Source organism: Amblyomma mixtum, chromosome 9 (genome assembly GCF_055824585.1).
Source record: "Amblyomma mixtum isolate Tamu chromosome 9, ASM5582458v1, whole genome shotgun sequence".
Taxonomy (NCBI): domain Eukaryota; kingdom Metazoa; phylum Arthropoda; class Arachnida; order Ixodida; family Ixodidae; genus Amblyomma; species Amblyomma mixtum.
The window spans coordinates 85,979,982-85,992,899 of NC_143020.1; the positions used below are offsets into that span (position 1 = coordinate 85,979,982).

Here is a 12,918-nt window from a genome sequence, read left to right on the forward strand (position 1 = left end):
GTATGTTGGTTTATTTTATTTATTTATTTAAACATACTGCAGGGCCTTTTCGCACTTTTTTTATTTTCGTCTGGTAGAACTATTTTTTTTCTGTTTTGATAACATGTCGCTGAAGCTTGTTCCGAGAGAGGGGGGTTTCAACTTGAAGAAAATCCTTGACCTGAAACTGCGTGTCTGCAGCGTACGCTCATCTCGCCTTTTGTTTTGTCATCCAAGTTGCTCTTTACGTACGTTTGCTTTTGCGTGTGCATATCTGCTTTTGTAGCCCTTAGAATACTTGTTTAAGGTGCATCAACTTCCAGCCCATGTTCTGTTTTACTTTCTTCAGTTTGCAGATTTCTCAGAGCTAGAGAAAAAGTGGCCATCATAGCACTACGGCATGGCGCCGTAGTGCTATGTACAAATTGTGTATTAAAAGGTGCCTACGTTTGCGTCTGCTGTTTGTATTCATTCAAATTTGCGCCGTTGACCGGAAGTTTTGTTCAGCACGGACTTTCAATTCGTCTGTATTGTTTTTCTTTGACTTGCATTTTGATTGTGGTGGTGTATAGTGCTTTCGCCGGTATGGACAATTGGCTACAAGTCCGTGCTAAGAGTACGGCTAGTAAACTGAAATGACTTCTGTGTAGTGCTGCTATTTGTTCTTATATATGGGCAAGATGGGGTGACTTTTTGAATTCATATTTCCTTTGTGTGTAAAATGCTAGGACATTTCACAGTGCGAAACGGCCGAGCCAGCACGCATTCACACAAGTAGACAGGTGAATTACATCACCTGTAAAGTAAGTATGCACCTGAAATTTGGCAGATATGTGCGCTTGGATGCCTGCAGGCTGCATGAAAAAGGAGGAATAATTTTATTGAACCAGAGCCGAGAAATCGAGCATTAACCTTTTGGGGCTTTCCATGGGACGCACAACTTTTTGGACATCGCTAGTTGTGGGGACGTTTTTTGGATGTGTTCGGGAAAAATGAGCACCTCCTGGGGAGATTCCAAATGTCCCGATGGGTTATTTTTGGGAGATTTTGAGGAGGTTTTGTGTTTGTTGGGAGGATGTGACGAGCAGGTTCGGCGTGTCCGAAGAAATAAGTGGACGTAAACGAGGGGAACACAAGTTTGCATCGAAAATGGAGAGACTGCTTACACGCACACACAGATATATATATATATATATGCCAGCTGACGTCGCCACAGGTTAGCAGTTAAGCTCAGAAACTGAATCTACATGTCTAGTCTATTTCTTAGCCTAGCAACAAGGACCCTCCTTGCATCGTCGGCACTACTTCTGCTATAAGCATACCAGAGGTGCACTGACTACACTGTATTATGCAATAGGCGGGATTTCTGCACTATCACATGCACTGCCGGTGACACCCCGACACACCCTCCCGCCACACCCCCACCCCTTTCTTTTCGTCGGGAACCCCCTGCAAAAGTCAACAAGTAGGCTTTCCCGCATACCTTAGCTCAGCAAGAGATAGCGGAGCTCACGTTAGAAGAGGTGCAATGGCGATGAGAAGAATGCTGTGGCTGTGGGCATTAAGCATCTATCACAATATGGATAAAACAAAAACTGTGATTGGGATTCGCGCTGTGATTGTTTGAAACAGGTGGCCAGCCATCTTATTCTCATCAGGTGTAATATGTGAAAAGGTACAGCAACAGAACTGCACAGAAGGTCCAAGCCTTGCAGCCTCCAAATATGACCAGCCTCATCATCATCATCATCAGCCTAACTACGCCCACTGCAGGACAAAGGCCTCTTCCATGTCTCTCCAAATGACCCTGTCCTTCGCCAGCCACGGCCGCCATATTCTCGCAAATTTCTTAATCTCATCTGCCCACTTAATTTTCTGCCGCCCCCTGCTACGTTTGCCTTCTCTTGGAATCTACTCCGTTACCCTTAAGGACCAGCGGTTATCTTGCCTTCGCATTACATGCCCTGCCCAAGCCCACTTCTTTCTCTTGATTTCAACTAGGATGTCATTAACACGCGTTTGTTCTCTCACCCACTCCACCCGCTTCTGATCTCTTAACGTTACACCTATCATCATGCGAAGGCAATGACTTTGTACTGTTTTCCTAACATTTATTGCTTGTCTAATTTTTTGATTGATTGCACCTGCTCAGATATCGTGCTTTTTCCACACCTGTAATAAAATAACAAAACAACTATCCTTCCTGTGACTGTCAGTATTGCCACGATCAATCAACAAAAAGCCTTCCAGTCCATATGAGCAGTTCCATGATTCACTATAACAATGCAGCTCTGAACTGCACAGGAGTGCACTAGACAGAGCAATGCCACCTTCTGCACGTGCAACCGAGCAACAAACTCTGACGCACGACTGTACCTCGTCACACTGCCGTCACGTTAACATACAACAATGCACATCCACTCCAAAACTGTGCCCGCACTCATGGTCTTATCCGCTTGTTAACTTCACACCAATGGTCAAACCTGTCCCACAACATAGTGTTGCACACCTGCTGGCGAAACTAGGGTGCCAGCACAGTGTGCTATTACACCGCAGTATATTTCACATGCAACTACCATGGTGGTTCAAGGCTGAAAGGAAGATCCCTCTCCTGTGGTTCAGCTGAGTAAAGGATGCGGTGGTATACATGTGAGCACTCACTTAACGTCAGCTATCGTGATCAAGCATCTCAAAGTTGTGATGTGTAGGCTGAAAAAAGTCCCTCGTGCATTCTGCAGAGTCATGTGCATGTATATTTAAAACAAATGGGATCCCTGTAAGCGAGAACCATGACCTAACGACACTGCTTAGCAGCCCTTTTTCTTATCATAAATCCTGAGGCAGAACTCAAAAGCATCTCATTTGCTTTTTACGCATTCAATGAGAGGGCATTGTGTGTAGAGAGTTGGCTTTGAAACTATCTTGGTGTAGTTTATGGGGGTGTAAAGTCCCAAAGGGACTCGGGCTATGAGGGATGGCGTAGTGGCTCCAAAATTTTGATCACCGGGGGTTCTTCAACGTGCACTCACAATGACACTGATCAAGCACGGGCGGGATCAAATTGTTGTGCAGCCTTTCACTCTACAAAATGTATTCAACATTTTTTGATGGAAACTTTAATAAGATACTAACGGCCACCAAGAAAATTCACACAATGAACCCAAATTACGAGCTTTACAATACAATGTTTATCATAGGCACTAATCACAGTATTTTTTGTTTCAGCAGCCATGACCCTTGCAGCGTGTTATGAACACCTCATGTAAATTGACGCTTTTTTCAAGAAACCCCAAAGCAACATAGAAATTAGTAGAATGTGAAATGGTCACAAACAGTTTCTATTTTGACAGACAAAATAGACTAAAGATGGTGTGGAAATAATGCTCTACAAATATTACGCTATTTACATTCAGCAGAGACAGTGCTCTGAGAAATGGTGATGCAGATGTTAGTGAATTCTTTTGTTGGCTTTCATTCCAAGGAACAAAGAACTCTTAAAACCTGCAAAATAACACGACACATCATTTTGATGTTGGGCCTCTATTTGTCACTATTCATTCCTACCACTAACACTGCTGGAATAAACACGAAGATTTACACAAGAACAAGTTTTCCTTTATTGGCATACAAACTTTACAGGTTCAGTGATATTAATAAGTGAATTTATAATTAGGGTCAAAAATTAACCCACTCAGACTGCACGAATGAAATGAGTTGTGCAACCTTTCACACCCCCAAATCTTTTTATTGAGGCAGGGTGACAACTAGTGCCAGTGAATAATACTGGGTACAATGTTTTTAAAAATCTCACTCTAACGAGATGTGATGCCACTCATGTGTGACCGTGATTTTATTTCCGTTCATGTGAGTTTCCCAGCATAGCATGCTCCCTCTCCGTCTTCAGGTATGACTCAGAGCACGTGTGTGTGTCTAGCCTAAAGGCACAAAAACTGTCATTTCCTGACAAGTTTGTCAAAATGAACAAAGCATACAAATGTAATGATGCAGGCTAGCTACCAGCACCATTCATAGGGTGGTCAGCTGGAATCTTGTTACCTTGTACACAAATTGGTAGTTAGCAAAACACTTATACCAAGGACATCAAGGACCACTGCTATTTTTTGTGAATAGCCTTCTTGTGGTAGCTCAAATTCCTCCTATCACTGAATTTCTTTTGACACAAGTCACATTGGAAGGGCTTTATGCCCTTATGGGATCTAATATGCCTTGCAAGATCTTTACGAGCCGCAAAAGTCATGGGGCACAGCTGGCACTCAAACGGCTTTTCACCCGTGTGGGTACGGATGTGTCCCACCAGGTGACCCGTCTGTGCAAAGCTCCTGCCACAGTGGTCACAACGGAAGGGACGTTCGCCTGTGTGAGTGCGCTGGTGTCTCTGCAGATTCGCCCTATGTGCAAAGCTGCTACCACAATGGTCACAGTGATATGGGCGGTCACCTGTGTGAGTGCGCTCGTGTACCTTTAGGCTGGAAATCATTGCAAAGTTCTTTCCACAGTCGTTACAATGGTATGGGCGTTCGCCTGTATGGACTCTGAGATGTTGCACCAGATTGTATCTCTTTTTGAATCTCTTGCTGCAGTGGGTGCATTTGTAAACCTTATTTCCTGTGGGATTACCCCGGCGGTTCCCCATGCCAGGAGTAGATTCCATGCTGTGGCTCACAGGGTTCCTTTCACTGGTTGACTCTTGCACAGGAGGTGCGCCATGGTCGCTCTGTGCGACAACTGAACCTGTGTTGCACAAGCAGAGTACTTTATAAAAAAATGCAAGAACCAACAATTCACAGTTCACTTGGAGTTACGAAGAAACGTTGAACGTAGCGGACACACTCATCAAAAGCTGTTGATGTCTACCAAAAGTTTAATTCAACTGATCAGCCTTAGAGTTAACTCAGGGCTGAAACAAGATGTCTCTACAGTCAATTCTGCACACAGGCAAACAGAAAACATTTAGGCTGCAGGAAATGTTATCACTACTAAAAAAAAATACGGCAGCCATTGTAATCCATCCAAAGTTGCTGCATTTGACCCTTGCGCTTACATAAACTGGCATCGTGACCGACACTGCCCGAAGCCCACCCAAGTGGGTCTAACCCTTTCCAGTCATTTGCGGCACAGCGCCCGACAGTGGAAAATTGCACGTCCGGTCAGTTCAGGGCATGGCTTGACACACAGCTTTGCCAGCTATTTCCGTACGAAAAGTTTCGCACCACTTGGTTGGAATTATTGTAGCCCACAAATTAACTATTTGGCTTTTCTTCCATGGATAGCTCCCCACACTGATGCAAAATTATTTCATTGATGACATGGTTTTAAACGCAATAAATGGCACCAAAAAATAACGACATGACTTCCATTCCAGCAGGCGAATGTTATTGACAGTTGTCAAATGAGTTTGTAGAAAAGAAGGTGGCTTTAGTGACAAAGAAAACTATGTGCACCCTGCTTCAAGGATTGTGAGCTGCATGCAGTGAGAGAATGGCAAAAGGAGGCAGATGGGAGATGGTGCTTTTTTTTAAGATTGGCGAGGGGAAGCCTGGCCTCCACCTGCGAGGTACCACACTCTAAACAAGTACGGGTGAGACCCGACCAAAGCTGAACAAAAATGCTTTAAATATGTGTCTATAACCAAATCTAGGTGAGGCAGTCACTTTCTTTGCAGTGGGCTAGAAGGACCAAAAGAATGCTGACCAGTGTAGTAGTCACTGGAAAAAATACACTAGGCCGGAAAGGGTCAATAGCTAAACAAGTAACTGTCAGCTAAGCTTAGCCCAATGGCATTTTTTTTCTTTTATTTGGTCTGTGTAGGTAGGCCAAGGCTAGAGGCCAAAAGCCTAAGGAAGCCTTGGTCCCCTGTGCAATTTTTTGCATCAATGAACAGAACTCACAGCAGTGACAGTTCAGTGATTACAGTTAACATATCACAGAAAAATACTTTCCACAAAATCGAAGGCCAATATCACCATCATTCACCACAGTTACGCAAACTGAACCTTCCATATCCTACAAACTGCTCTTTGAGAAACAACCTTCAGGAGAGCATATATGAAGAAAAAGTGCAGATTCTAACCTGGTGAGTCATGTCCAGAAGGTACAGCATGTTTGTGGTCCCTGGAGCGCAATCCTGCATGTGAAAACCAGATAACATCCATTAAGACACTAAGCTCATGTGGTGTTATGTGCATGACACGGTGAATATGGAACACAATGGCACAGAAAAACTTTTCCAGGTTGTGTAGGTCGAGCTGGAAAAGAAGTGTGTTGAAAAGCAAACATTTGTTTTAGTTCTGCATGAAGATAACTACTATACTTATGCTCACGAAAAACTGACAATTGCCAACAAATTTATAGGCCTACTGGAAATGGGCCAACAACCATTGCATTGAAGAATGAACTTGCACCATTTCTGGCTTCATGGGAAGGACAGTAAAAGTCTCCCTACGCAGGCTTAAGAATTAACGAGTGTCATTCATGCTTAATGACAAAACCATTGATACAGCCATCATTTTTTTCATTAAACCTTTATGGAAGTTCTACTGTGCACAGTAAAAAAACTTTTGATGGATGACTACTAGTAAAAACGCCCTGGCTACAGCTGCCCACAAATGCTGCGAATATGTCCAACATGATGGTCCGCCTCCAGCGTCTCCAAGAGTGCAATTAACCGAGTAGAAGCACATCTTAAATTGTACACTACTCTGTCTTATGTGCAGTTAGAGCCATACCATATTTACATGTTTGGCAACCGAACCTCCAATTTTGGGACAAGAAACCAGGGCGTTTTGAAAAAAAGGAAGAAACTATCGTGACTGAGTTTCACAATGCGCTGCTCTGAAAAAGGTTTAAGGTGACCAGCTTTTCTAACACCATGGATGGCACTGAAAAAGTCCATCCCTGGGAACATGGTGATGAGGTGAGCTCACTGGACAGCAACGAGAGTGAGAGCTGATGACGACAGTGATGAATTTGTATGACGCAAGGGCAGCTTTGGTCAAAGAGCATTGTGGTATAAGGCACTTTCATCAATGCAAGGGGGTGGGTCTAATGCCCATTTCCAGGCATTCGACCCAGCAGAAGCCAGAAGGAAAGCTTGCGTATCGTATCACAGGTCGGTACCCAGTGGCACAGGGAATCCAACCCAGCACACCCCACATGCGAGATGCATGCTCCAATGACTAGGCCGCCATTGCAGGGAGAGTGAATGTGGCAAGAAATAGAGAATAAAAGTGCAGCCTGTCATCAGTTGTTGCATTATTCTGAGCAGAAATCACAGCTAGCACTACACTCATTTTATGGACATTGTGTGATGCAAGGGAACCAGTCAGGGAAAACTAAGAAACGAACACTGCGGATCAGTAAATCTGGTAAAACTGGGATTGCGTTGTGGAAAAGCGTATAGCATCACAAGAGCACAAAGCATAATGAAAACAGGTCAATTTTTTTAAATGGCTCCGCATTAAAATAAAACAACTTCCAGCTCAATAACAAATCAAAGCTCATACCACCATCATGGAATGAAATCCGTACATGATGAATTCCAGATGTGCAGATATACATTCAGTATTGTTAGAAAACTAAAACAAACATTGTCACAGTACACTCCATACAGCTAAACATAACTAGCTCTTGAAGAGGCCTCAAAATGAAATGGACAGTCTCAGAATTCAGGCTAAATGAACGCAGTAATGAATATAGTTTGGAAAGTCACTAATGCTAAGAGTACACAAAATCATAGTGCATTCTTCAGCAAAGCCAAAATGATGCCCATAAACCAGTAAACAGCGGCAAATACAATAGCATGTAAAAATCATCACAGAATACAGCACAAGTTTTGCACAGCTACAGTCTTCACACAGCCCCAACCAGGAGTGCAAAGCGGGAGTGAAAAGTGGTGGTGTTAACATTGAATTACGTAAGCAAGCATTCGTAGATTGGAGGTCACTCAGCACAAAAATCAGGATAAAGATTGATGCATCAGACACAGAGGCATGAAAGGCTAACAGTTCCAATACATGCAGTTTTCATCATTGATGTTTCTGCTTTGACTGAATGAAAAGCAGAAGAATATTGTATAAATGCAAAAATTAATTAATCCACATAACATAACGATTACACAAGTACTGGCATAATGTATTTCGTGCTTTCACACAATATCACACATGAAGTTTTTTACAATGACCATAGTCATTGCTTTAATCTCTGAATAAAAGGACCGGGTAGGATTCACCCCATTTTCCACCAAAAATAAAGGCATCACTTTCTGCCATTTGTATTTTTCATTGAGGATAATATTTTGGAACCAATGGGCCTCTTTTATTAAAGGTGCATAGCAGATGCTTTTTGTTTTAAATTCTCCGTGTCACAAAGTTGCTAAGTGCCATGCAATGTCCTACTGACACCAGTACACACTCTTACAAAAATATGCAACATCTCTTCATTATTATAACTGGCCTAACCCATATTCCAATCTAATTCATTGTCCTCTAGAATGCCCCAAGGCCATTCAACCTCTGAGTGACCAAATAATGTGATTCTACTACTGCTACTAATTGCCCATCACGAGAGTACACACGCTGCAGGCTTCACCTCATTGCTGTATTTGGTCAGGTGTTCTGTTAGTACCATGGCTGAAATGGGAATCCTATTGAGAGCTTAATTTATACTGTTCAACCACTGCACGTCAGTGAGTTCTGCTACATGACCTTTGAGCTAAGAAGAAGAAAGAACTTGGTGCCTATTTTCATTCCTGTTATTCTCTCCCTGTCTCTCCATCCAAGCCTAATGTCATTCCTGGGGAAAGAATTATATTATTTTCAAAATGAGTTCACTAAAAAAATTTGTTTTCGGGATGGTCCCCATTTTCATAATTATTTAAATCACTAATTCGAGCAAAATCATCAAAAACACTTCCACCTCGCTTTGTACATAGACACAGTGCACTGAGATCATTTCACATGCAATGAGCATCATGCAATGGAGCCACGAAAGGTTGACAGTCATGGTATTGAAGGTTTCTTCCTCTGGAATCTTGTACACATTTGCTTATCGATAATGGCCTGCAAAGTAACGGAGAACAAATGAGCGTCACTACAAAACAAACACAAATGCCGCAAGCAGTGGGGCCAGTCTGCTTTTGTGCAAATGGCAAAGCACAAAGAAGTAACAATGCACAAAATCCACATCTGACTAAATATTCTGTCGTTTTTCTTCTTCTGCAAGCAAAAAATGAGAAAGGATATGGATAGGGAAAAAGAAGTGCAATGGCAATGTACTGTAAACTGCAAGTACACATTTTTAAAACTGATATTTTCTACCAGCTAAAATGCAATTCCATTTGTGATATTTTTAGCACAGCTGGTCTGGATAGTTTCCTTAGCACAGCCAGATGGATTCTCATGCACCTAACTTTGCACATGCGAATAAGTGAAGGTAAGGTTCGGCATATGTTCGTAGCAGTAGGTTGCATTCAAAGGTTCTTCCTCGAGCATGTACTCTGTGTCCTCTTAATACTCCCCTTCACGCCTGCAATTTGAAACAGAGCATAGTAGCATAAGGAGAAGTCTCCACGGCCACAACAGCATTGTTTATATGCTTTGTGTATTGAATACGTATAATGCACTCCTAGATCAGCAGACTGACTTATAAGGAGACTCACTAAAGCTCATATTCAGATAATTATTTTATCTGAGTAGTGAACAAGTTGGATCTAGACTGAAATTTAGATCGTAACCAAAGTCGTGAGCAAATCCGACCTCAGGCTCATATTATGTGCTCTGTTTTTGCAACAACGTTCCAAGCTTAAGGTCTTCTTGTCTTTTTTGTTACCAACAGCGGAGAAGAGGAATTATTCACTGCCGCTATTAAGGATGTTTGAGGGTGAGGCAGACTGGCAATGTGTGTGGGCGACCGAAGAAGAGGATTTCACGGAAGCAAGGAAGATGGTATTTTGTCCCATCTCCATTGCTAATTTACATGGGTGCAGTAATGAGCCAATAGCTTTGTTCCAGTCCCACCATGCTGCTGAGAGTGCATACTACTACAATGATTTGCAATCAGCACAACATTTGTGACATGTAGATAAGCTGTCTACTTTTGGCATAAACTTTACCCTAAAAGCGTCAGACCAAGAACATGCATTCGTGAGCTTTAATTCAGACCTCTATATGCAAACATATGCGCGGCCGAAAAGTTTGACCGGATTACCAAGCAGGCAGCCGATAAGAAGCTCCAAAACTGGTCATGCTTTCTGGCCACATATGAAGCTGCAGGGACGTGAGAGGATAATGCACTGCATCCAACATTGAGGTTTTTTTACAAGGCATTAACCAACTGCCAGCTTACAATGCGGTCCTATGCCTTGCCACAGAAAAATTTTGACTTCTGACACTACACAACTACATTTGTGGCTGTTGAATAATTGTGGCTGTCGTGACAAGTGGCAACACAGTACATAGGTCAGGAAGAGATCTCCTCCACTGGCCCTTTGAAAGTATGATTAAACATAGAGATATGACTACACTGATGCATTACAGCCACCCAGTACAAGTTCATTAAAGTATTTCCAATTCAGCAGATGAGAAATCCGTGCACAACCAACCAAAGATTTGCTCAACTAAAAAAGAATGTTTCACTTGCAATTTCAAACTGAATAGCCATCTGCAATGCACAAGTGACTCCTGGCTTACTTGCACTTTGCAATTTCAATCTGCACTTTTTTCACCCAACACTTCCTAGCAAAAATATTATGCCAAATAACAGACAAAAAAGCAGATACAAAATAAATAAAACAATGAGTAGAAGTAGAAGCATTACGACAACTAAGAAACGCAGAACATTGTGTGAACGTGGAGGAGCTAGTGCGTAACTTGCAAGGAACTCTTACAAAAGCACAGAATGGCTAATGTGCCATCAGACTCCAAAAAGATGTAGAACGAAAAAATTGAGCAACACGTCATAGAAATCGAAGGAATATAGCGTAGCATACAAGAAAAAAGCCTTGAATGGAAAAATAATAAACAGAAACGGATCCAACGCTCACAAATAGGAATGGCCAGTAGACAAATAAAACAATGAACCACTTTAACTTAGTAGGCGAGGTGGCACTCGCCACAGGCCTGATACAAAGGGGATGCCAACAGTTATTTATGTATGTATCTAAGAGAGATCTCTTGGTACACAGTACAAAGACATGTCCCACAATACATATTTTACAGGACAGCAGCATCAAGCTACGGTTCAGAATTGACTGGCTGCATTTCTTCCACTGGAATGTTCTTCCCCTGGCTACTGGTGCTCCTCCAATGGCTACAAAACTGAGAGCAAACAAAGAAGGCCCAGCAGACACACAAAAAAACGACACCAGCATTGTTGAATATGGCTATGGAATGTAATCCTGCTTTTTAAAATATACCATTTAGTGGAACTGAAGGGTATCATGCATTTCTCATTCCTGTGAAGCAGCTATATTAGGATGCGGAAAAAGAATTTTATACTTGCATGCCAACGGGACTACTTCAGTATAAAAAAAAAGACTGGTGATATGCCATGAAGCTGTTTGTACCAGTTTTCGGCGTAAACTGATGGTTACATGTACCGCCATCACGATATGGTTCACCAGCTTCCACAAGTCACCATAACACACCACGAAATTAAAAAATTCCACAAGACATTACAGAAGTCGCAGGAATATAGAGTAGAATACAAAAACAGCCTTGAATGAGAAAAAATAAAAAGAGAACAGGTTTCAAAGCTTACAAATAACAGGATTCAAAGCTTACAAATAGGAAGGGCCAGTAGAAAAATTCACCACTTTAACTGACGAGGCGAGGTGGAACTCGCCACCGGCCTGATGTAGAAAGGATGCTAACAGTTATCTATTTATCTAGGGGAGATCCCTTGGTGCGTGACATAAAGACACGTCCCGCAATACATATTTTCAGCGCCGTAAATCCACTCACATTTAAGCGGGTACACTTCTCTACAGCACCCCCCCAGTCTAAGCTAGTCCAAGCTGTGGGTATAGCCTGAAGTACCGACATAGCTGTCGCCGCCAGCGGAAACCTAGCTGACCGGAGGGAATACAGAGCAGCGAATTGGGTAGTCGACGAGAAAAGACTCCAAAGGATCCTCTAGCGAAAGGCTCTTACTGTCCTGCTACAAACCCTGCGTAGTACCCCCTGCACATGGTTAAATGTGGTACACTATGCCACATTGTTTACTGGTGGATGTCTTCCACTTCAGTAGAATGGTATCTTGGCCTTCGCTCCTGACCTATGAAAACTTGACCAATTGAAGACACTGTATTTGTGGACAACCTTTGCGTTGCCAATGCAGATGTGGTTCTTGGGGCTGCTAGTTCCCCTCTTGGAAACTGGAGAGTGTTCGGCTTTTATAAAGTTACTAGTGCTGCTCGAAGGGGGCTCACTCTTTATCTAAAAGGGATACGATTCCATTTTTATTACTGCTCTATCAAAATCTCCTCGCAATGTAAGTGAAGCTGGGTCTATATAAACGCGCTCATAGTGCGTTTTTATGCAAGGATTCTAAGCATCCAAGTGCACTTATGACTGGAATAGGTTACGCATATGTGCTAAATCTGTTATCAAGGCGGAAAGCTGGGCTAGTTGGTTTGACATAGTTAATTAAAAGACTAGCGCATAAAACTAGGACAAAGGCAGAGAAGGAGACAGGACGAGCGCTATTAGCGCTCGTCCTGTCTCCTTCTCTGTTTTTGTCCTAGTTTTATGCGCTAGTCTTTTAATTAACTAAATCTGTTGTTTTAAGAAATTTTTCTCTTATAGTGTTTCCTCACGAGCCACTGAAAAGGATGACATGCAGCACTCTTTTTACAACCCTGTTTTTCCAGTTGTGCCCAGCTTGAGTAGGTACTTATCACTGGTACGAACCCAATGTTACTCT

The 12,918-nt window shown here is 42.5% G+C and overlaps 1 protein-coding gene across 1 annotated transcript in view; it reads right to left on the bottom strand.

Annotated features, from left to right (window-relative positions):
- Positions 1 to 3,591: 3,591 nt before the first annotated feature.
- The window catches only part of LOC149329977 (uncharacterized), a 73,924-nt gene continuing 64,597 nt past the window's right edge, over positions 3,592 to 12,918 (bottom strand). The window contains exons 5-6 of the mRNA XM_089560696.1: positions 6,071 to 6,124; positions 3,592 to 4,731 (exon numbers count right to left, since the gene is read on the bottom strand). Coding sequence (XP_089416822.1) covers positions 4,094 to 4,731; positions 6,071 to 6,124 — 692 coding nt within the window. The 3' untranslated portion in view covers positions 3,592 to 4,093. The remainder of the gene's footprint in view (positions 4,732 to 6,070; positions 6,125 to 12,918) is intronic.